General features: G+C 40.0%; 1 protein-coding gene across 4 annotated transcripts in view; it reads left to right on the forward strand.

The window, feature by feature from the left end:
• Nucleotides 1-15170: 15170 nt before the first annotated feature.
• MAP4K4 (mitogen-activated protein kinase kinase kinase kinase 4) overlaps nucleotides 15171-18619 on the forward strand; it is a 155817-nt gene continuing 152368 nt past the window's right edge. For all 4 annotated transcript variants that reach the window (XM_087967177.1, XM_087967178.1, XM_087967179.1 and 1 more), the window contains exons 1-2: nucleotides 15171-16071; nucleotides 16647-16712. In XM_087967177.1, the coding sequence (XP_087823303.1) occupies nucleotides 16015-16071; nucleotides 16647-16712 (123 nt within the window). In that variant the 5' untranslated portion in view covers nucleotides 15171-16014. The remainder of the gene's footprint in view (nucleotides 16072-16646; nucleotides 16713-18619) is intronic.

Below are 18619 nucleotides of genomic sequence, written 5' to 3' on the forward strand. Positions count from 1 at the left end.
ATTCTCTTTCTCTCTTTTTCTGCTTTTTTTCATGCCCAAGTTTTGTAATTTTCTTATCTTCTCCTGGATTTTTGATTTAAATGCAGTAAAATATTTTGACAAATATTTATGCATCTTGCAGCATTTCTGCTGACTTGCAGAACAAAGGCCAGACTTTAGGTCCGAAAACTGTTTTACACAATCTTTCCGGCTGTAGCAATGTAGGGGTACTGCTTCTTTATATTAGCAGCATGCCTACTGACTGCGGACATATTTTCTAATTTCTTTTAATTTCAGTTTTTGGTTGTTTATATGAAATTTGGCCATATTGTCCTATATCTCTTTTGTAACCAAAATGAATAGTGGAGGCACAGGGGTTTTATATGTATATAAAAATAGATCAACATTTTTCTTTGCGGAAAGAAGATGCAAGTACAGAATGTGAAGGTTTGTTTCTGCTTCTCTTTCTTTGTTCAAAGATAGGTAGACAGATAAGGCCTGGAGAAATACAATGTATAGTTCTATAGATTGCTTTAATTGTTCTCTTATTTGTACGTTCTCTTTTGCATAGCTATAGGTCATTCTGGAGTTTTTTGAAGCAAGTTGCAACTGATTAAATGAAAGGGGGATGAATAAGCTAAATAATTTTGGAAGAAATCATACACTTATTATCCATGACATAAACACCACTCAAACATCAGGGGAAGGAATTTCTTTCACATTGGAAGTAAAGGGATGGAGCATCAGATTAAGCAATCTAGTTCTCCCCCCATTAGTTAATCAGTTTTAGATGGATTACAGGAGTCTATTCAGCAGACTTTAATTGGTATTCAAAGATGCTAATAATGTAACTGTTCATATCCTGAACATCGTGGTTGTGGGGTGACCTGGTAGATCATGATAACAGCTTTGAGACTGAAAATGGACATATTTATATATTTAACAGTATTTAGAGTCTGGATCAATCACAGAGGACTCTTGGTGGGACACAACATCAAAAAAATGAAAACCAAAATCAAAATAATGCCAAAACCAAACCAACAAAAAGTCACAAGAGAAACTCCAAATAAAATGCAAGAGAGGTGCCCAGGTCAGCTGGGATCAAAAGCATATTGAAATAAAACAGTTTTAACCTTTGGGGTCCTTGGTGGTTTTTGAGTTTAGTTGCACTGATTATGTTACTTAGTTTGGGAATGAAATGCCTACAAGAAAAAAACCCACCAAGCTCAGACAGCACTAAGGATCCTAGAGTTCAACACTGAGCTACAAATAATCCTCTTCTTTCATTTTTAACCTCTTTCTGGATATGCACTAAGGTGGCTGCTGCACATATTTTGGGAGCAGGGAGGGATATTTCATAAAGCAAGGACTATTACACAGAAAACCTACCATTTCAGCTAATGCCTATAGATTTCACAAGGGAAGGAATTTTCAGCAGTTTCTCTCTCTCTCAAGCATTTATTCAGATGATTAAGAATTTACCAGTAGATGAATTCAACTGTAGACTCCATCAGTTTTCAGAAATATATCAAAATGTTTATATTAGATTTATGCCAACTTAAAGTATTCAGGTCATATACCTAACCTTCTTCTGTTGTGTCCTTTGAACACTTTAATTCAAACTGACTATAGGCAGAGTATGTCAGTGGAATGAAAGAAAATAGAAGAAAATCTTTCTCACTTTTACTTTTGTAATGGACAGTATCTTTACGCATCCTAAAATGTTCATTGCTAAGTTTAGGGATAGTTATTTATCTCAGTTGGTATGCTGCCTTAGTCTTAGATCAGGGATGTCCAACTCGATTTCATTGAGGGCCACATCAGGATTGTATTTGACCTTGGGGGTCCAGTGTGGGCATGGCCAATTCAACATCACTTGTATCGGGGGTGCCTGTGGTGGCCCGAGCACTCTGCCAGAGAAAAATAGCTCCTGAGCTCCATTTTTGGCTGAGATAGTTTCCTGCAGCCCTCTGCCAGTGAAAACGTAGCTCAGGAGGGCTGCGTGCTCCGTGTTCACTGGCAAAGGCACCACGGCCCAGTTCTTTGCTATTTCCAGGTCGGCCCCGCTGGCCGGATCGAAGCACCCTGCAGGCCAGTTTGACACCCCTATCCTAGATGCTAGGCAGTCTGCAGGGCAGTAAAATAATATTCTGGAATATACATACATATATATACTTACACACACACACACACACACACACACACACACACACACACATCTACCTTTCTCTCTATCTCCTTCAAGTCAGTCTTCACTCCTGATGATTGCACGGGCAAGTCCCTGAAGTTATCTTGGCACTATTTTTAGAAGTCCCTTGCCAGTGGTGGGATTCAAAAACTTTTACCACCGGTTTGGTGGGTGTGGCTTGGTGGTTGCACTTTGCACATGCACATACTTTGTGTGCACATGCATGCCAAACAGGCACTTTGCACAGGCGCAGAGGTGTTTGCACAGGCACAGAGGCATTCCAAGTAACCTCCTGCAAGCCTCTCCCGGTTGTTTCAGCAGCTGCCGCACGGCACTCTTCTGTGCTGTGCAAAGCATCTGCACTTCAAAAGCAGAAGATAAAGGTGAATATGGGACCCGGGCAGGTGGGCCCAACAGCAGAGTGGTGGAGAGAACCAGTTTGGTCTCCATTGCTCATCGTCACTACCGGCTTGGCAGAACTGGGCCGAACCGGTAGAGTACCACCACTGTCCTTTGCCCTTATTTACAGTACTTTCTAGGATTGAGAGTGACTGGCCCAAGTTCAGTCAGTTTTGTTCATAAGGTGGGAGTAGAATTCAGGATGTCCCGGTTTCTGCCCTGGTGCCTTGAGTACTATACCAAATTGGGTCTTTTGGAATAAAATCAAAATAATCAATGATAAAAAATATAGTCATACTCATTACTATTCCTATATATAGGAATATGTTATTGGGCTATATGTTATTATTGTTATTGGGCTATAATAACCACAGGATGTTTGTAGTAGTAACCAAAATGCAGAATAGCGCTCCATTATCAGCACTCCTATACGTGAATAGGGAGGGACTGGATTTGCTATTTCAAGCAGAATGGGAAAACCCTCATTTCTGGGAGCTAATCTCTCCTACATCTGTCAGGATAGGGCCCAGATGTGCTGTCTTGGCAAGCTGATGTGGTATCTCCATATATTATCATGTGTGACCCAGGACAACTATGCTCTACAGCAAACTTTCAACCCAAGCATCCTGCAGACTTCTGTTTCTAGAATTCCCAGCTAACCTAGATCCTCTTGCTAAGAATTTTGTGAAGTGGCGTCTATACATTTTGAAGCTAAGATATATAGCATTTCAAAAGCACTATTATTCCTGAGAAAGTTGTTCTTTAATTTTTTTTAGATAATTTAAACTACTTACACAGAGTGATTTTTGCAAGGACCATTAGAGTTATCTTTTTATATTAAATAGAATGCTATATTTTTGAATCATTTCAACTACAGCTATTATCAGCAGGATCTGATTCTGACTGAAAGACAATCTCAGAATTTGTTTCAGATTCTGAGAGCTATTTCTTCTCAGTTAACTCAGTTAAGTGAGTTAAAACAAAGAACTTCAATTTGAAAAAGTATAAAGATGTGATTTCCAGCTGATATTATTCCACTATTATCTTTAAATCAGCCCTTTTGTAATTGAACAAAGATTCTGTTTAAAGCAGATTGCATTAAATGAATTTCATTGATGAATCAAGGTAAAAAATAATAAAATGAAGAAAACTTCATATTAAAAGGATGCTAATTCTAAAAGCAAGCCTCAATGAACATGAAATAAAAACAATTACTGAAAATTCACTGATGGCAAACAGCAGCAACTTTTTGTTTTGTTTTGTAAATTTTATTTGAGTTTTCACAAAAAGAAAAGAAATACAAGTAAAACATCTTTTTTAGAAGCAGCATAATCCCGGGTTACATTTCTTCGTACAGACGCAAATTCAGGTTCATGCTCATTTTTATATTCTATTCCATATCTTATTACTATTTTACATTTTCTACATAGCTTCTCCCCTCTTTTAATTTTCTCAATTTTATTTTATTTATTTCATCTCAATTCAAATCATTATATTTATATATTTTTTGTCTGTCCTGTTTCAATTGTCTATTATCTTTTCTCATTAAACAAAATTTCTCCTGTAGTTACTGATTGGAGTATGACGCCTTTATATCTTTCCCCTAAAGTTCTAACACTCAATATAATACATAACTTCCATTCGGATTCTGCTTGGTACATTCTTAAACTATACACTGTATTCTTGAAAAAAAAAAGAAAAAAAATATAAATGTATATAATTAAAACAACATTCCATTCCAATTCAATTCTATCATTAATATTAATATTCATTAAAGTCTTAACATTTTTCACGTTGCTTTTCAATTAAATATCATACTTCTATGGGAACAATTATAAACTTTCCATAGTTAATTTCCCCCCCCTTCACTTATATTTTATAAAACATTGACTAATTAAAATGTTCCCGTTCCTTCCTAATTCAATTTTCTCATTTATTTTATTTCATTTATTTTATTCACAAACATTTCACTAAAGTACACTAACTATTTTATCCCTCATTCTAATAATATGTTGTTTCCAATTTTCTAAAGTTATTTCTATTACAAATATAACAATACAATCTTATGTACTTTTACAGAATCCCCTTTTCAGTTAGATTTTCACCCATTATCTCTAAATAGGTCCTGTTTCTTTATATCTTGCTCCGGATCTTTGTAACTTATTTTCCTTTCCTTCTTCCCTCTCTTCTTCTCTCTCCCCTTTTTACCCCTTTGTCTCTCTACCTCTATTTCCCTCTTCTGTATTCCCCTTTTCTGTTGCTTTCCAGTATTATACTTATTTTTCGAATTATTTTTCTTTTCTTTGGTTGTTTTTTTAAGTCTTAAATTCTCCATTCTCTTTCCCCCCTTTCCTTTTTCTTCCCCACATAGAGTTAATTGTTCATTAAAGATGGCTTCTTCTTTGTCCCAGTCTTCTTGTTTTGCAGTCTTTTCTTGTTGTTTCTCATAGTTCCAGATCTCTATTTCTAAGAATTGAAAAACGAAGCCAAAAGAACCCTTCCCTTCTTGTGCATCTTCTTTGTACTTTTTAAGTTCCATTTTCAATTCATCCAGAAGTGATGCCATTGTATAAATTTTTAAACAACTACCCGATTGATTTTAGTCATTCAAATATAATAACCAAAAATCCAAAAGTCACCAAATAATCCAAATACACGCAAGCTGTTTCTTTTTTTGCTCTTTTTTTTTTTTTCACTTTCTCTTCCTGGGGTTACTATTTAGTTGCAAAGTTTCAGTTAAAATGTATGTTTTAGAAGTCTTATTGAAGTTTTACTTTAGATTCTTTTAAAGTCCAGGCAGTCTCCTCCCTCTTCCAGATCCTGCCCTTATTCTTTTTCTCTCCCTTCCTGCTTATAGAAGAAAAAGGTTTTAATGTCCAGAAATCTTTATTGTCCCTTTGGCATTTTGTTTTCAGCTTAATTGCCTATTGATGCCAAAGTGGATTTTTCCGATTTCTTATTTAAGTCTCTTAGTTGTCAATATAGGGAAGGAGAGAGAAAAAAAAACCCAAACCCTTCTCTTTTCACTTTCTTTTGCTGCTTCCGACTCTTCTTTGGGAGCGATGTTATTTTTGTAAAATTTAAATTCCAGGGTACCTTAGTTGCTGCTTTTTCAACTTAACCCGGTCAGCCAAAACTTTCACTTCTTATCTTCCTCCTGCACATTCTTTTCCGGTTGAGTTCTTCTTTGAGGTCGCCATTTCTGACCACTGCTCCTACCGCCTTCGGAAAAGGGAGTAATGGCCAGCCGAGGAGGAGAGATGTGGCTCTCCTTGACCCTGCTCTCCTCGACCCTGCTCCCCCCTCTTCACCATCTCTACGGGGTGGCTTAGCCCCAAAACCAGCTGGTTCAGGTCACTCCAGTGGCGAGCCCAGACAGAAACCATGCACGATCGCAGATTCCTGTCTGTCACCGAAGCCCTTCAAACCAAAAATTACTGGAAATTCACTGATGGCAAACAGCAGCAACTTTTTATTCAGGAATTAACAGACTAAATCCACCCTCATTTTGTGTTCTTTGTCAAGAATTATTTCACCTTCTAAATGCACACCAGCTCTATACAGAGGAAAGCTTCCAATGCAATGCAATAAAGACAAAACAGATTACTCGCACTACAAAGGAAATCAATGTATCTATTTAGGATTAGGGAAATTATAGAAAAATATGTGATTAAAGTAGACATATTCAAGGGTAATCTTGGAAGAGGTGTGATAAAAGTAAATGAAGTTACAGAAAGATAGGAACACTATACTGAAACCCTTTACAAATGCAATTATAAAATTGTAGTGAGAAGTGAGGACTACCTATATATTAAGGAAACTATTCTAACAAGTGAGATGGAGCAGGTAAATGGACTAGGTGTCAGGTGCAGATGACTATACAATTTAAAGCTATAGAAGAAAAGGCAGTTAGAGTGCTAACAGCATTATGGCAACACATATGAATAAGATAAGGAACAGGTAAAGACACCTGGCCTAAACAGGTAATTATACCCTCAAGCTGACTGCACCTATGCAGGTTTTTTTGGAAGTGTTACAAAAATGGTTTGCCACTGCTTTCTTCTCAGCCTGGCTTAGAAACTGAAACATACTGATGTATATTTTGAGAAAAGACTATACAGAAGAACCGGTAGTGCTTGAGGAGGAATGGGCTATTAACATCTGGTAAGTAAAAAAGCCACAGGAGTACAGGTAGACAAACTTTCACACAAAGCTTATTACAAAACCTGGCATGGAAAATGCATGTCAGTCCTCTGCCGATAACAATAGAAAAAAAAGCAGCCTGGCCTAAAGACTGGAAAAAGCCTCTCTGTATCCTAATCCTTAAAAAGTGACATTCAAAGTATGTTCCAAACAAAGGACAGTAGCTTTAATAGTATCTGACTTGCCAGTAAGACTGTATTGAAAATTTTTGCAGACCCTATAAAAACAAGCAAGTTTCAGGAAAAAAACAGAAGAACATAAGATCAGACAGTAGACAACCAAAAGAGCAAGGTAATTTCAAAAAGAGTTCTGTAATTCTGTTTTATCAACTATACCTAAACTTAGATAGCAAGAACATAATTTGGGAAGACTGGATGAATTAAAGAGGGTTGTATCATATCACGTTTCCTATTTAGTGTATATACTAATCTAATATGTCATGTGAACAGCAGGCTTTGAGCTATAATAAAGTATGGATCAAATTTTTGGAAGAAATATCAATACATTGAAATATGTGCACAACAGTACCTTGGTTGCAGAAACTGAATAAGGATAAGTATGATTATTTTGAAAGGAAAACACACAAGTTAGGATATTAAGGGATCTGACTGAATATGAAAATATTATATGAAACGTTTACTGGGTCTTATTTATAAACTGCTGGTGGAGTAGAATTCTGAATCTGAATACATTAAAATAGTGTGATTAAATGGATACAAAGTTTAAATGCAGAAATATAGATGCAATAATGAAAATTTTAATGGAAGAACACTGAATTATTCTGAATATTACAGCTAGAGAAATTAGTATATGATTTTATTAGTATTTCCGGTTGCTAAAATGAACAATTCATTTTCTAAAAATTGCAAGGAATCAGCAAGCCAGATCTTTTTTTCATATTTTGATGGTGGCAATGCTGTAAACTCAACAATTCTGGAAAATGATCTACACCAAAATGAAATATCTTTTAAAATTTGAATTCCCATTTCAATCTGTAACATTCTTATTAAACTTTACTAAAACATATCGTATTAGCTTTATATATGCTATATATATGCTAACTGCTACAAGAATATTATGTGCTTTTTACTGGCAAGATCACTCAACAGAACAATGGCTGACTAAATTGCGTGACTATGCTTCAACATTACAATTTACACACTTCATAACTTAAAATAAGTATTTCACATAATTTAATTAGAATTGGGAACATTTTCTTGATTACAAGTTAACAGATGGATTTGTATTTCATTAAAATTTGGTTTACTGTAGGCATAGTCTATATTTTCATAGGATATCAAAAAGAATGATACATATAATTTACTAATTTCATTTAGTGATTTATATCGTGGTGACTGTAGTTCTTGATATTCTTAGTTCAGAATTAATAGTGATTTTAGTCTTTTAAAACAATTAAATATATTCATTTATTTACAGTTAATTGTATTACACTGGAAAATTATAATCATTTCTAAATCCCTTACTCACTGATTTGTATTTTACTTTTTATAGTCCCTTCTTGTATTTTAGTTATCTCTTTTTGTATGTTTTGTTTAATGTTCAATAAAAATACAAAAGGAAAAAAAATAAACCTGAAGAGTAGAAAGTCAGAAAACTAAGATTATTTCAACTGGAAAACTAGAAGAATTTAATATAAAGAAGGTGACTGAAGTAATTAACAGTTACAATATTCTAGGGCCGTGATGACAAACCTATGGCACGTGTGTCACAGGTGGCACGCAGAGCCATTTGTGCCAGCACGTGAGCCGCAGGCAAACTTACCTCATTGTGCATGCATGCACCTCACAGCTGATTTTTCGGCTGGTTTGAGGCCTTTCTTGGCATCCCAGAGGCTTGAAAAAAGCCTCTGCAGGCTTTGTAGGCCGAATAATAATACTGTTTCATCACTTCCTGTAATACCGGAAGTGACAAAACAGGCCTATTATTCATCCTGCAAAGCCTGCAGAGGCTTTTTTCAAACCTCTGGAAGGCTAAAAAAAGGCCTTAAACCGGCTGAAAATCATCTGTGAGGCGCAGTGCAGGTAAGGGGGGGCGGGGGGAGGGATTGTACACTCATGCGCAGGGGGCGTGGGGGGATGTGCATTGCCTTCTGGGTGCTGGCACGTGAGCGCACCCGCGCAAGCGTGTGCACAATTTTTGGCACAGAAGCCCAAAAATATTAGCCACCACTGTTCTAGGGCCTAGAATTGACAAAAATTGTACAAAAGAAATTCAGAAAAGAATAACAATGGACAAAAGATATTGAATAGGCTAATGAAATAGAGGAATTTCAATCAAGGCAAAATTTTGATTGGCCAATTACATTGTATTCCCCATTATGATCCATTAACGTGAGGGATAAACTCTGTACAAGAACAAGAGAAAAAATATTGACTCCTTTAAGTCATGGTGTGGAGAAATTTGCTTTGCATTCCACAGATAGCCAAGAGAATCCACCAGTCAGTAATAGAGGAATTGAAGCTCACTGGCCAAAGGGTCATCAAACAAAAACTATTATAATTTGGACACATCATAAGGGTCGATGCATATATGATACAAGATGACAATGGCATGGGCATGATGGAAGGAGAAAAAGAGTGTAATAATGCATGAAATGGATAGGCAGAATACTGGATAACAAATAATGCAACGGCAAAAACTGTATAATGGGGTGGAACAACTTGGAAAGCATTTATCTATAGAGCCAACGAGTCAACTACTGTATAACATAATGAGCGTTACAAGAACAATTTTTACAATTGTGATTTTGCCAGAATGTGTATTATTTTAAAACCATATCTGGGGAAAAACAAACCAGTACAGTCCTCATATGTAATTAACTATAGGGTATTCTCTCTCTCTATTACTAAAACTCTTGTGTCAGTAACATTGAATGGGGTGAACCCATGCATCACAGGGCAATAGTTTTTGAACTAAGGTACCTCAAATGAGCTAACTTACAGAATGTTTCCAAAATTTGAGACCCAATGACTCCTGTGAAACCAGCCCCTCTTTTGACCGCTGGGCATCAGGTAGACCAATCTTGCCTTAGGTCTGGTAGCCGGGTCCCACCATTGGCTGTTGGAGGGGGGGGGGTCAGTTACAGTCCAACTAGCAGGAAGTTGCAAGTCACTCCAGCTCCCACTGCTTTTTTGCCCTTAGTCATTCTGTTTATTTAGGTAAGGAAATATCTCTGAAACAATGAACCCACACAGCAGGGGGTCTAGAATATTATAATTGGAAGTCCTGGAAAATAAGTGAAACTACAGATGAAATATGAACCTGAGATTTATAGACAATATCCTTTTAATATTCATTTTTTCTTGGGCCCATGAATCAAAATGGATTGATTGTCCTGCAGAAGAAAGGAGATTAATTCTATGAAGGAAGATAGCCCAGGTCATGAAAGCTATGGCTATTTCAATGACAACAAATATAAACAATAAAGAAATTATCGATGTAATGTACTCAAAGTACGACCACAATTGAACCCAAAATGTATGTTAAATGAGAAATTTGTTACGTGAGTTTTGCTCCATTGTATGACTTTTCTTGTTACATTTGTTAAGTGAATCACAGCAGTTCTTAAATTACCGTGTTTCTCATATAATAAGGCCGGGTCTTTTTTTTTTTGAGCCCCGAAAAAATGGCTAGGACATCTTTTCGGGGGTGAATTAATTTCTTTCCCCCCCTGCGCACCTTCGGCTAGGGTGCCCTGCGGTCAGCTACGCCTCACCACCAGCCACTCGTAATGGCCAATCATGGCGGAGCGTGGAGGGCTCCCTACCCCCAAGTGCCTTTGCTGCAGACCCGGGTCAGCGGGCAGGCGGTGGGGATGTCTGCTGGCAGTGTTTCAGCTGCTTCTCAGGCCTCCCTAGCTTCCACGGTTCCTGCCAGTGCTGGCGCCTCTCTCGCCAGCGCCGTCTCCAACAACAGCATCTGAGTCGCTCCCGCTTTCCCCCCGTCCCGTAACAACAGGAAAAAAAATATTTTGAGGTATCTGGGAGCACCGCGTACTGCATTTTGGTTTAATCCCGAGTGGCTGGGTGGGTGTGAGAAGAGCCAAGTGAGCATCTCTGCTGCTGCTACCCTTGGTGCTCCAGCCTCGGGCTCTGCAAGTTTCCAAAAGTCCTGGTGCGCAGCCCGTTCCTGCATTCCAAGTGCACCCAGGCGGAGCTGCAGCTGTCCCTCTCTCGCCAGCACCATCTCCAACAACAGCGGCAGCAGCAGCAGGAAACGTGGACGCGTTTCAGCCGCTTCTCAGGTGGGGGGAGCCACCTCCGTAACTTCCACTTGCAGAGCCCGAGGCTGGAGCACCAAGGGTAGCAGCAGCAGAGATGCTCGCTCGGGATTAAACCAAAACACAGCGCACGGTGCTCCCAGGTACCTCGAAATGTTTTTTTTCCTGTTGTTACAGGGATGGGGGAAAAGCAGGAGCGATTCAGACGCTGTTGTTGGAGACAGCGCTGGTGAGAGAGGCGCCAGCACCGGCAGGAACTGTGGAAGCTATGGAAGTCTGAAAAGCGGCTGAAACACCGGCGGACATCCAAGCCGACGCCACCCGCCTGCTGACCCAGTTCTGCAGCAAAGGCGCTTGGTGGGGGAAGGGAGCCCTCTGCGCTCCACCATGATCGGCTGTTAGGAGCGGCTGATGGCGAGGTGTAGCTGCCCACGGGGCGCTCCTAATGGCAAGTTCCCCCCGCCTTCCCCCCCAATTTCGCATGTTTTAAAATAGGCCTAAATTTGGGGGGAGGGGCTGTCAGCCTTCAAGATCTTCTACTATTGCTTTGCATCTTTTGGCTGCCATAAGTAACGGGGAGGAGGAGGGGATAAATTTTGGGAAGCGAGCTGGAGGTGTTACATTCTAGTATTGTATAAAATGAGGAGGGGGGAGTATAAACTCTTGCTTAGGTTTCTATTTCTTGCTTAGCTTTCTTTTCTCTGCGCAGCTGCAAACTTTTATCAAAGTATGCCAAGGTCAATGGACAGAATCCTCATCACCACCTGAAGATGTCCACATGATGACATTCACAACTTTTAATTGGAAGAACCATTTGAACTATTGGGGGTGGGAACATTGCCATCACTTTGTATATGTGATTTACGCGCCTATTTTCTCAGATTCAGAATTCTAAGGGTTCCTACCACTTCATTTTCAGTAAAAGATATATTTCCTCTAATCTATGGAATCTAAGTATTTATTTCTTGAATTTTGTATGGAGCACCACTTGACAGGGGCTTAATTTTATTTTATGCCTAGAAAACATGCTGGGTCTTCCTATGGAGGGGCATATTGTTGGAGAAACATGGTAGTATAGGGTTTTTAAGTGAATCTGGTTTCTCCATTGACTTTGCTTATCAAAAGGTTGCAAAAGAGGCTCACATGACTCCAGGACACTGCAACCGTCATAAATGTGAGTTGGTTGTCAAGTATCCAAATGTAAATCACATGATCGTGGGGATGCTGCAATGGTCATAAGTGTGAAAAATGGTCATAAGTCATTTTTTCAGTGCCATTGTAACTTCAAACAGTAACTAAATGAAATGTTGTAAGTCGAGGACTACTTGTATAATTGTGAAAGAAACAGCAAGGAAAGGAAGACAGATACTTCTTCATAAATGTGAGTTGGTTGTCAAGTATCCAAATGTAAATCACATGATCGTGGGGATGCTGCAATGGTCATAAGTGTGAAAAACGGTCATAAGTCATTTTTTCAGTGCCATTGTAACTTCAAACAGTAATTAAATGAAATGTTGTAAGTTGAGGACTACTTGTATAATTGTGAAAGAAACAGCAAGGAAAGGAAGACAGATACTTCTGAATAAGGAATTTGGAGACGGTTATGAAGAATACCACAGATGATGCAAGAAGTAATAAATTCAGGCCTGGAACAAATACAGACTTATTGTTCCCTTGGGGCAATGATCAGCTTAACAGAAACTCACATACTTTGGGCATGTGAAGCAAATGGGTGGTGGACTAAAAATAATTATTATATGGGAAACTGAGGGAAATAAAAAGGAAAGACAATGGATAAATAGATGGATATGATAGGACCGTGATGGCAAACCTATGGCATGCATGCCACAGGTGGCATGCAGAGCCATTTGTGCTGGCACGCGAGCCGCAGGCAAACTTACCTCACTATGCATGCATGCGCCTCACAGCTGATTTTTCAGCTGGTTTGAGGTGTTTTTCGGCCTTCCAGAGGCTTGAAAAAAACCTCTACAGGCTTTTCAGAATGAATAATAGGATTTTTTCATCACTTCCTGTAATACCAGAAGTGAAGAAACAGGCCTATTATTCAGCCTGAAAAGCCTGCGGAGGCTTTTTTCAAGTCTCTGGGAGGCCGAAAAAGGCCTCAAACCAGCCGAAAAATCAGCTGTGAGGCGCAGTGTAGGTAAGGGGACGGTGGGGGAGAATTGCACGCACATGCGCAGGGGGCATGGGGGGGGGGCACGTGCATTGCCTTCTGGGTGCTGGCATATGAGCGTACACAAGCGCACGCACAATTTTTGGCACATGACCCCCAAAAGATTAGCCACCACTGTGATAGGATCAAAGATGTTACTGGAATGTAAGTTGTCAGTTATTATTGAAGTCAAGTGAAAATGGCAAAATATTTCCCTAGTCAGGAGAAGCCAACCCTTCCCCCCATTTGATGGCATCTAAATAACTAATCTAGGAGTAATTTCTTTTCCTTGAATCTCAATTAAAAAGGCAAATGAAAACATTCTGCCTGAAGTTCCAGAGAACAATTATAACTGGACTAATACTAAACCAGAAGAACAATGACCCATATTTATTTTTCTATATTCAGTTTTGATGCTTTAATATTTATTTATACACCACCCAAAGCAGAGGTAGTATTCAGCAGGTTCTGACCAGTTCTGGAGAACTGGTAGCAGATATTTTGAGTAGTTCGGAGAACTGGCAAGTACCACCTCTGACTGGCCGCGCCCCCATCTATTCTCTGTCTTCTGAGTCCCAGCTGATTGGCTGGGTCTTCTTTTGTTGCACTGCACAGGAGACCAGAGCTGGAAAGCAGGCTAGTGGGATGGGGAAGGAATGGGATTTTGCAGTAACCTTCCCCCGGAGTGCGGTGGGAATGGAGATTTTACAGTATCCTTTCCCTGCCACGCCCACCAAGCCACGCCCACAGAATCGGTAGTAAAAAATATTTGAATCCCACCACTGACCCAAAGTCAGTGTCTAGATTTGATAAATGAATGGATGAATAGTCCAAAGTGGTCCAAGGCACTTTCTGATATTTGTCATAGTATGACTCAGATGGTTTAAGTTCAGAGAATTTATTACTGTACAAGGATAATATATATATATATATATATATAAGGAAATCCTAGGTTTCATTGAAAAGTAGGTACCTATAGCAGGAAGTTACCTTTCTTCAGTTAGGCCCTTGGTCTCTTTAGATGCTTTTGCCAACTGTATGTCCCAAGGATGTGTTGGAGAATATGCCTATAAGGCTGCAGGAGTCACCTTAGTTTCTGTTATTGGAAAGTACCGTCTACATTAATTAGATCTGGGGTTTTCTAGAGGCGGCTCTCCTACACCTTCCTGGTGATGTCAGATAATTGCTGCTGAATAAAGAGATCATACCACAGAGAGTGAATAGTCATCCTACTGTATAATCAAAAATTACTATTGATACTAGGCCTATGATCAATGGCCTCTGGCAAGCAGGTTTGAGATGAATAGGATCAAGCAACTCTTAACTACCACAGAGCCTTCCAAGTCTTCTCAATTAATCACAGCCATTACTGATTTTCTTAATGAGTGCCTATGTGTTTTAGGAGTTAATGTGCTGGACTGGCACCAGGGAATTCAAGTCCAGTCTTATGCAGAGAGTAAGGTAAGCCTTATCTCAATTCGCAGGATTGTTATTGTGGTGAAAAATAGGAGGGGAGTTTTAATTCCTGAATGAAAGGCACAATATAAAACAAATGGGAAAAAACTTCTGGCTGGGTCCTAAGTGATGGGATGTCATAAAATCACTGTTTCAAATAGGTTGAGGAGGATTTTCACGCCAACTTGAAAGAACGATACTGACTTGCGGGTCCTTACGATCATTGTTCCTAACTCGTACATCTTCTCCTCACCTAAATGGAGCACTTGCCCAGAGCTTGCATCGTTCAGGAAGTTACCTAGAGATACCTTATTTTCTGGAGAGCGAGGCCTAGCTGGAAAGCTCTCCGAGACAACTTCTATCCATTGTTCTACGCCACACCCTGATTGCCTATCGATAGATTCGCTCCAAGAGACATTTCCCTAGGCAGCCTCTGCCTGAAAACAAGAGACGACACCCCCTCCCCTTCTTCTTCCACACCCCCCCTCACCTCCATTTACCCAGAAGTGCTTTGGTGCGCGTGTGTTTCCGCTGGGTTTTCCTGTCGGAGAAAGAAAGCAAGCAAGCAAGCAAGCGAGCTGTTGGCTTCCTCTGACTTGAGAGTTTATTTTGTATCCCTTTCGCACCCCTTTCCCCCAGCGCTCGCTTTGTTTCCCTTTCCCAGCGCTGGAGGAAGCTCCCGTGGAGAAAACCAGCGTCTCTGCGCTCAGGGCGCAGCAGCAGCAGCAGCAGCAGGAGCAGACAGAGAACCGAAGGGGGGCGAGGGAGGCAGGGAGCGACTGTGTCCGGGTGGCGTTTTATTGTTCGCGTGCTCCGGTGGGCGGGTGGGTGCGAGTTGCTCTGCGCGCGCGCGCAAGAGAGCCGCCGCCGGCGCCTGCCCTTCTCTCACCGCCGGCTCTGGGTTCTTATGTGTCTTATGTAGCTGCTTGGGAAGAGACGCCTCTTGGGAGCGCCCGCTCTTTCTTCCCGATGGTGTGTGAAGCCGCTTCACAGCGACCTTCGCACGAACTGAGATCGAAAAGGAACTATTTTTAAAGCGGCGAAGAAGTCACGGTTTAGCCCTACGTTGCTCGGTCTCCTCTTTTCACCGTAAAGCCAAGCAGCAGCAGCAGCAGCAGCCTCCACCGCCCTCCTTCATCTCCATCTCTTCATTGAAGAAGAGTTTTACCCCGGACTGAAGAAAGCAAGGAACGGAAGGGCGGAGAGAGAAAGAGAGAGAGAGAGGGAAAGAGAAGAAAAGAAAAGATCTTTCTGAGAGGCAGACTCGGAAAGAAAGAGAGACCAAGGGAGGGGTGACGCTTTATATTTTCGCCGTGGCGTGCTAAGTACTTGGCTCTTTATTTATATAGTTAAAGAAAAATAACAAAAAAAGGAAAAATGGCGAATGACTCTCCTGCAAAAAGTCTGGGAGATATAGACCTTTCCTCTTTGCGGGTGAGTGTGACTTGGGGCGGGCGGTGAGGGTGGCAGGGAAAGCAAAGGAGAAGAGGGCTGCTTGCAGACGATCCTTGGCCGTCTCGTCTCCCTCCCGCTATCCACACAAAGCGGGCGACGTCTTCCCTGGCGTGGCTTTTGTTGTTCGGAGCTGGGTTGGGGCGGAGGGGGAAAGGAAGGGAGGGTGAGAGGAAGACTTGGGGATTGTACGTTGCGGGGGGTTGGTGGCTGGGTGGCTGGGAGAAGAAACCTCTGTCATAGGGGATGGGTTGTTACACCCTAAAAAAAAAAAAAAAAAAAGGCCCTTTACTAGTTAGCTGGTTGGCTTCCCATTTTGTGCCCTGGGCAGAAGCGAGGGGAGGATGAGTCCAGTCTTGGGTTCCTTTCCTTTGTTTGCATGTATTGGCATGTGCGTAGAAAAAAACAGAGTGAAACAACTGCACTGCTAACCGATCCACTCCAGTGTGTGTGTTTGGGGGAATCCAGTAATAATTGCTTAAAGATAACAATCATGTCTTCTCTCTCCTCCCTTCTCCCTTTCTCCCAACCATCTTTTCCTCACCTTTATTGTGTAGGATCCTGCTGGGATTTTTGAGCTGGTGGAAGTGGTTGGAAATGGCACATATGGGCAAGTTTATAAGGTTTGTGTTAAGGTTTTTTTTCCCCTCTTAAAAATATATATATGTACATTTTCCTCTTTTCCAGTAGCCATGATGTTGGGCCATCCCTGCTTTGTGAACAAAAGTTAATAGAAATACATTTCCTATGGCTTTGTGACAGGGATTATCAGCACCTGTCCTTGTTTTCAAGGGACCCATTTGTGTTCATAAGTTCATAAGACACCAACTCTTGCTGCCCCATGTTGCAAACCAAAACTCTTTTTTATCTTTTATTTTACCATGTAGTCTGTGCACTGGGCTTGATAGTGGAGTGAAGAAACTAGGGGTGTTCATGTCCTTATCAAAACTGATCAAGTAGCCTTGCTTTCAAAAAAGAACAGATGTTTCTCTTTGTTATGAATTTGTCAAGGTGTGTGGAAACTGGCGTAATGTTGTCTTCTGTGTTACCTCTATAAGAGGGTGTGGATGAAAAGGGTGGGGTGAAAGTGAGGGAAAAGAATAGGAAAGGTTATTCTCAGGCTGGAAAGCAGAAAATCAAAATTTCTGGAACAACCTGTTTGACAAGTAGATGAAATGTGGGGGGCACAACACACACACACACACACAAATAAACACAGACATGGGTAAGATAAGTTGCTGTGAAAGTCTTCAAGATATATCCCCTTTAGAGGAAACAAATACTGCAATATCATGGGCTGTGTAATGTTTAGTCACCTATATGACTAAGTTTTCTAATGTGCATTGTTATGGGAGTGAAACATCAGCCAGGGTTTGTTTATATAAAAGACTAACATTAATTTGAGGAAGTAACAAAATGTATTTCTTGTGCTGTGTTGAGGATCTTAACAACTGTTGTTCATCAGTCATCAATTTTCATCTCTGGGTATACAATAGAAAAGATGTGTGATTGTGTACCTGTAGTTTCTGACATGTACTTATAGATCATCCTCATATCTGATTGTTATTGCTGTATGGATTGGTATATTGTTTGCAACTGTAAAAACATTGCAGTGAGCTGAATTGCTCTGGCCTTGCTTTAGATAAAGAGAACTAGGCCTATGTAGGGATTGAATGAATCACTATGAGTCTAAGATTGAAACTGATTTATAGGTGACCTTTTGATACCTGGTTTTGAGTCTCATTTTTCTGCATTGTTATTTCTTGTAAAGGTTACATCATCTTGGGTGTGTCTTTTTCTGCCTCCCATTCCCCAGAATGGAGTTCAGTTGTATGAATGTATATCTCACTGTCAATTAATTCAAATCATGTAATAGACATATTTTAATCTTATAATATTGCAAGCTAATTTGTACACTTTTAGAATTGGCAGAAGGTTGATTGAAATACTTTGGTTTGAGTTGCAAAGTTTTACATGAAATGGAAGTAGTACCTAAATACTACTAGTACCTAAAAACCTAATATGAACAAACTGCATAACTATTTCTACCTTAAAAGAAGACAGTTATGTACTGTTAACTCGTGTTATTCTTCTTATAGGTGACTTCAGTTTGGTAATATTACAAGGGATCAAAATGGTTTGGTCCTCTCTTATATGCACAAATTTGCAGTTAAAATTTTAATGCCTTTTTTTGAAGGAGCAGCAATTGATTCGGTTTTTACCTAGTTTTTACCTAGTTTGTACCTGTACTCAAAATTGTGTGCCTTGTGTTAGCCATAGTGATGCTAAAGATGGGACATTATGGAGCAGTTACTCGATGAAACTTTTCAGTTTTCATTTCTTCCTTGTAGATTGCTGTAGTCTAAGATGTAAAGCAAGTAAGATTATACTGTGCAGGCATAGTTAAGATTTAATTTTCTTTCTTTTTTATGGATATTTTTCTAAAGAGTTTGGCAACAAAGCTGCATACTAAACCTTAGCAGGTCGTATGAGATATTCAGACCAAACAGAATTTAAGCTGACATTTTGT

The sequence above is a fragment of the Notechis scutatus genome, chromosome 5 (assembly GCF_049901735.1).
Source record: "Notechis scutatus isolate UNSWTSFEM ecotype Mainland chromosome 5, rNotScu1.2, whole genome shotgun sequence".
In the NCBI taxonomy this organism is placed as follows: Eukaryota; Metazoa; Chordata; class Lepidosauria; order Squamata; family Elapidae; genus Notechis; species Notechis scutatus.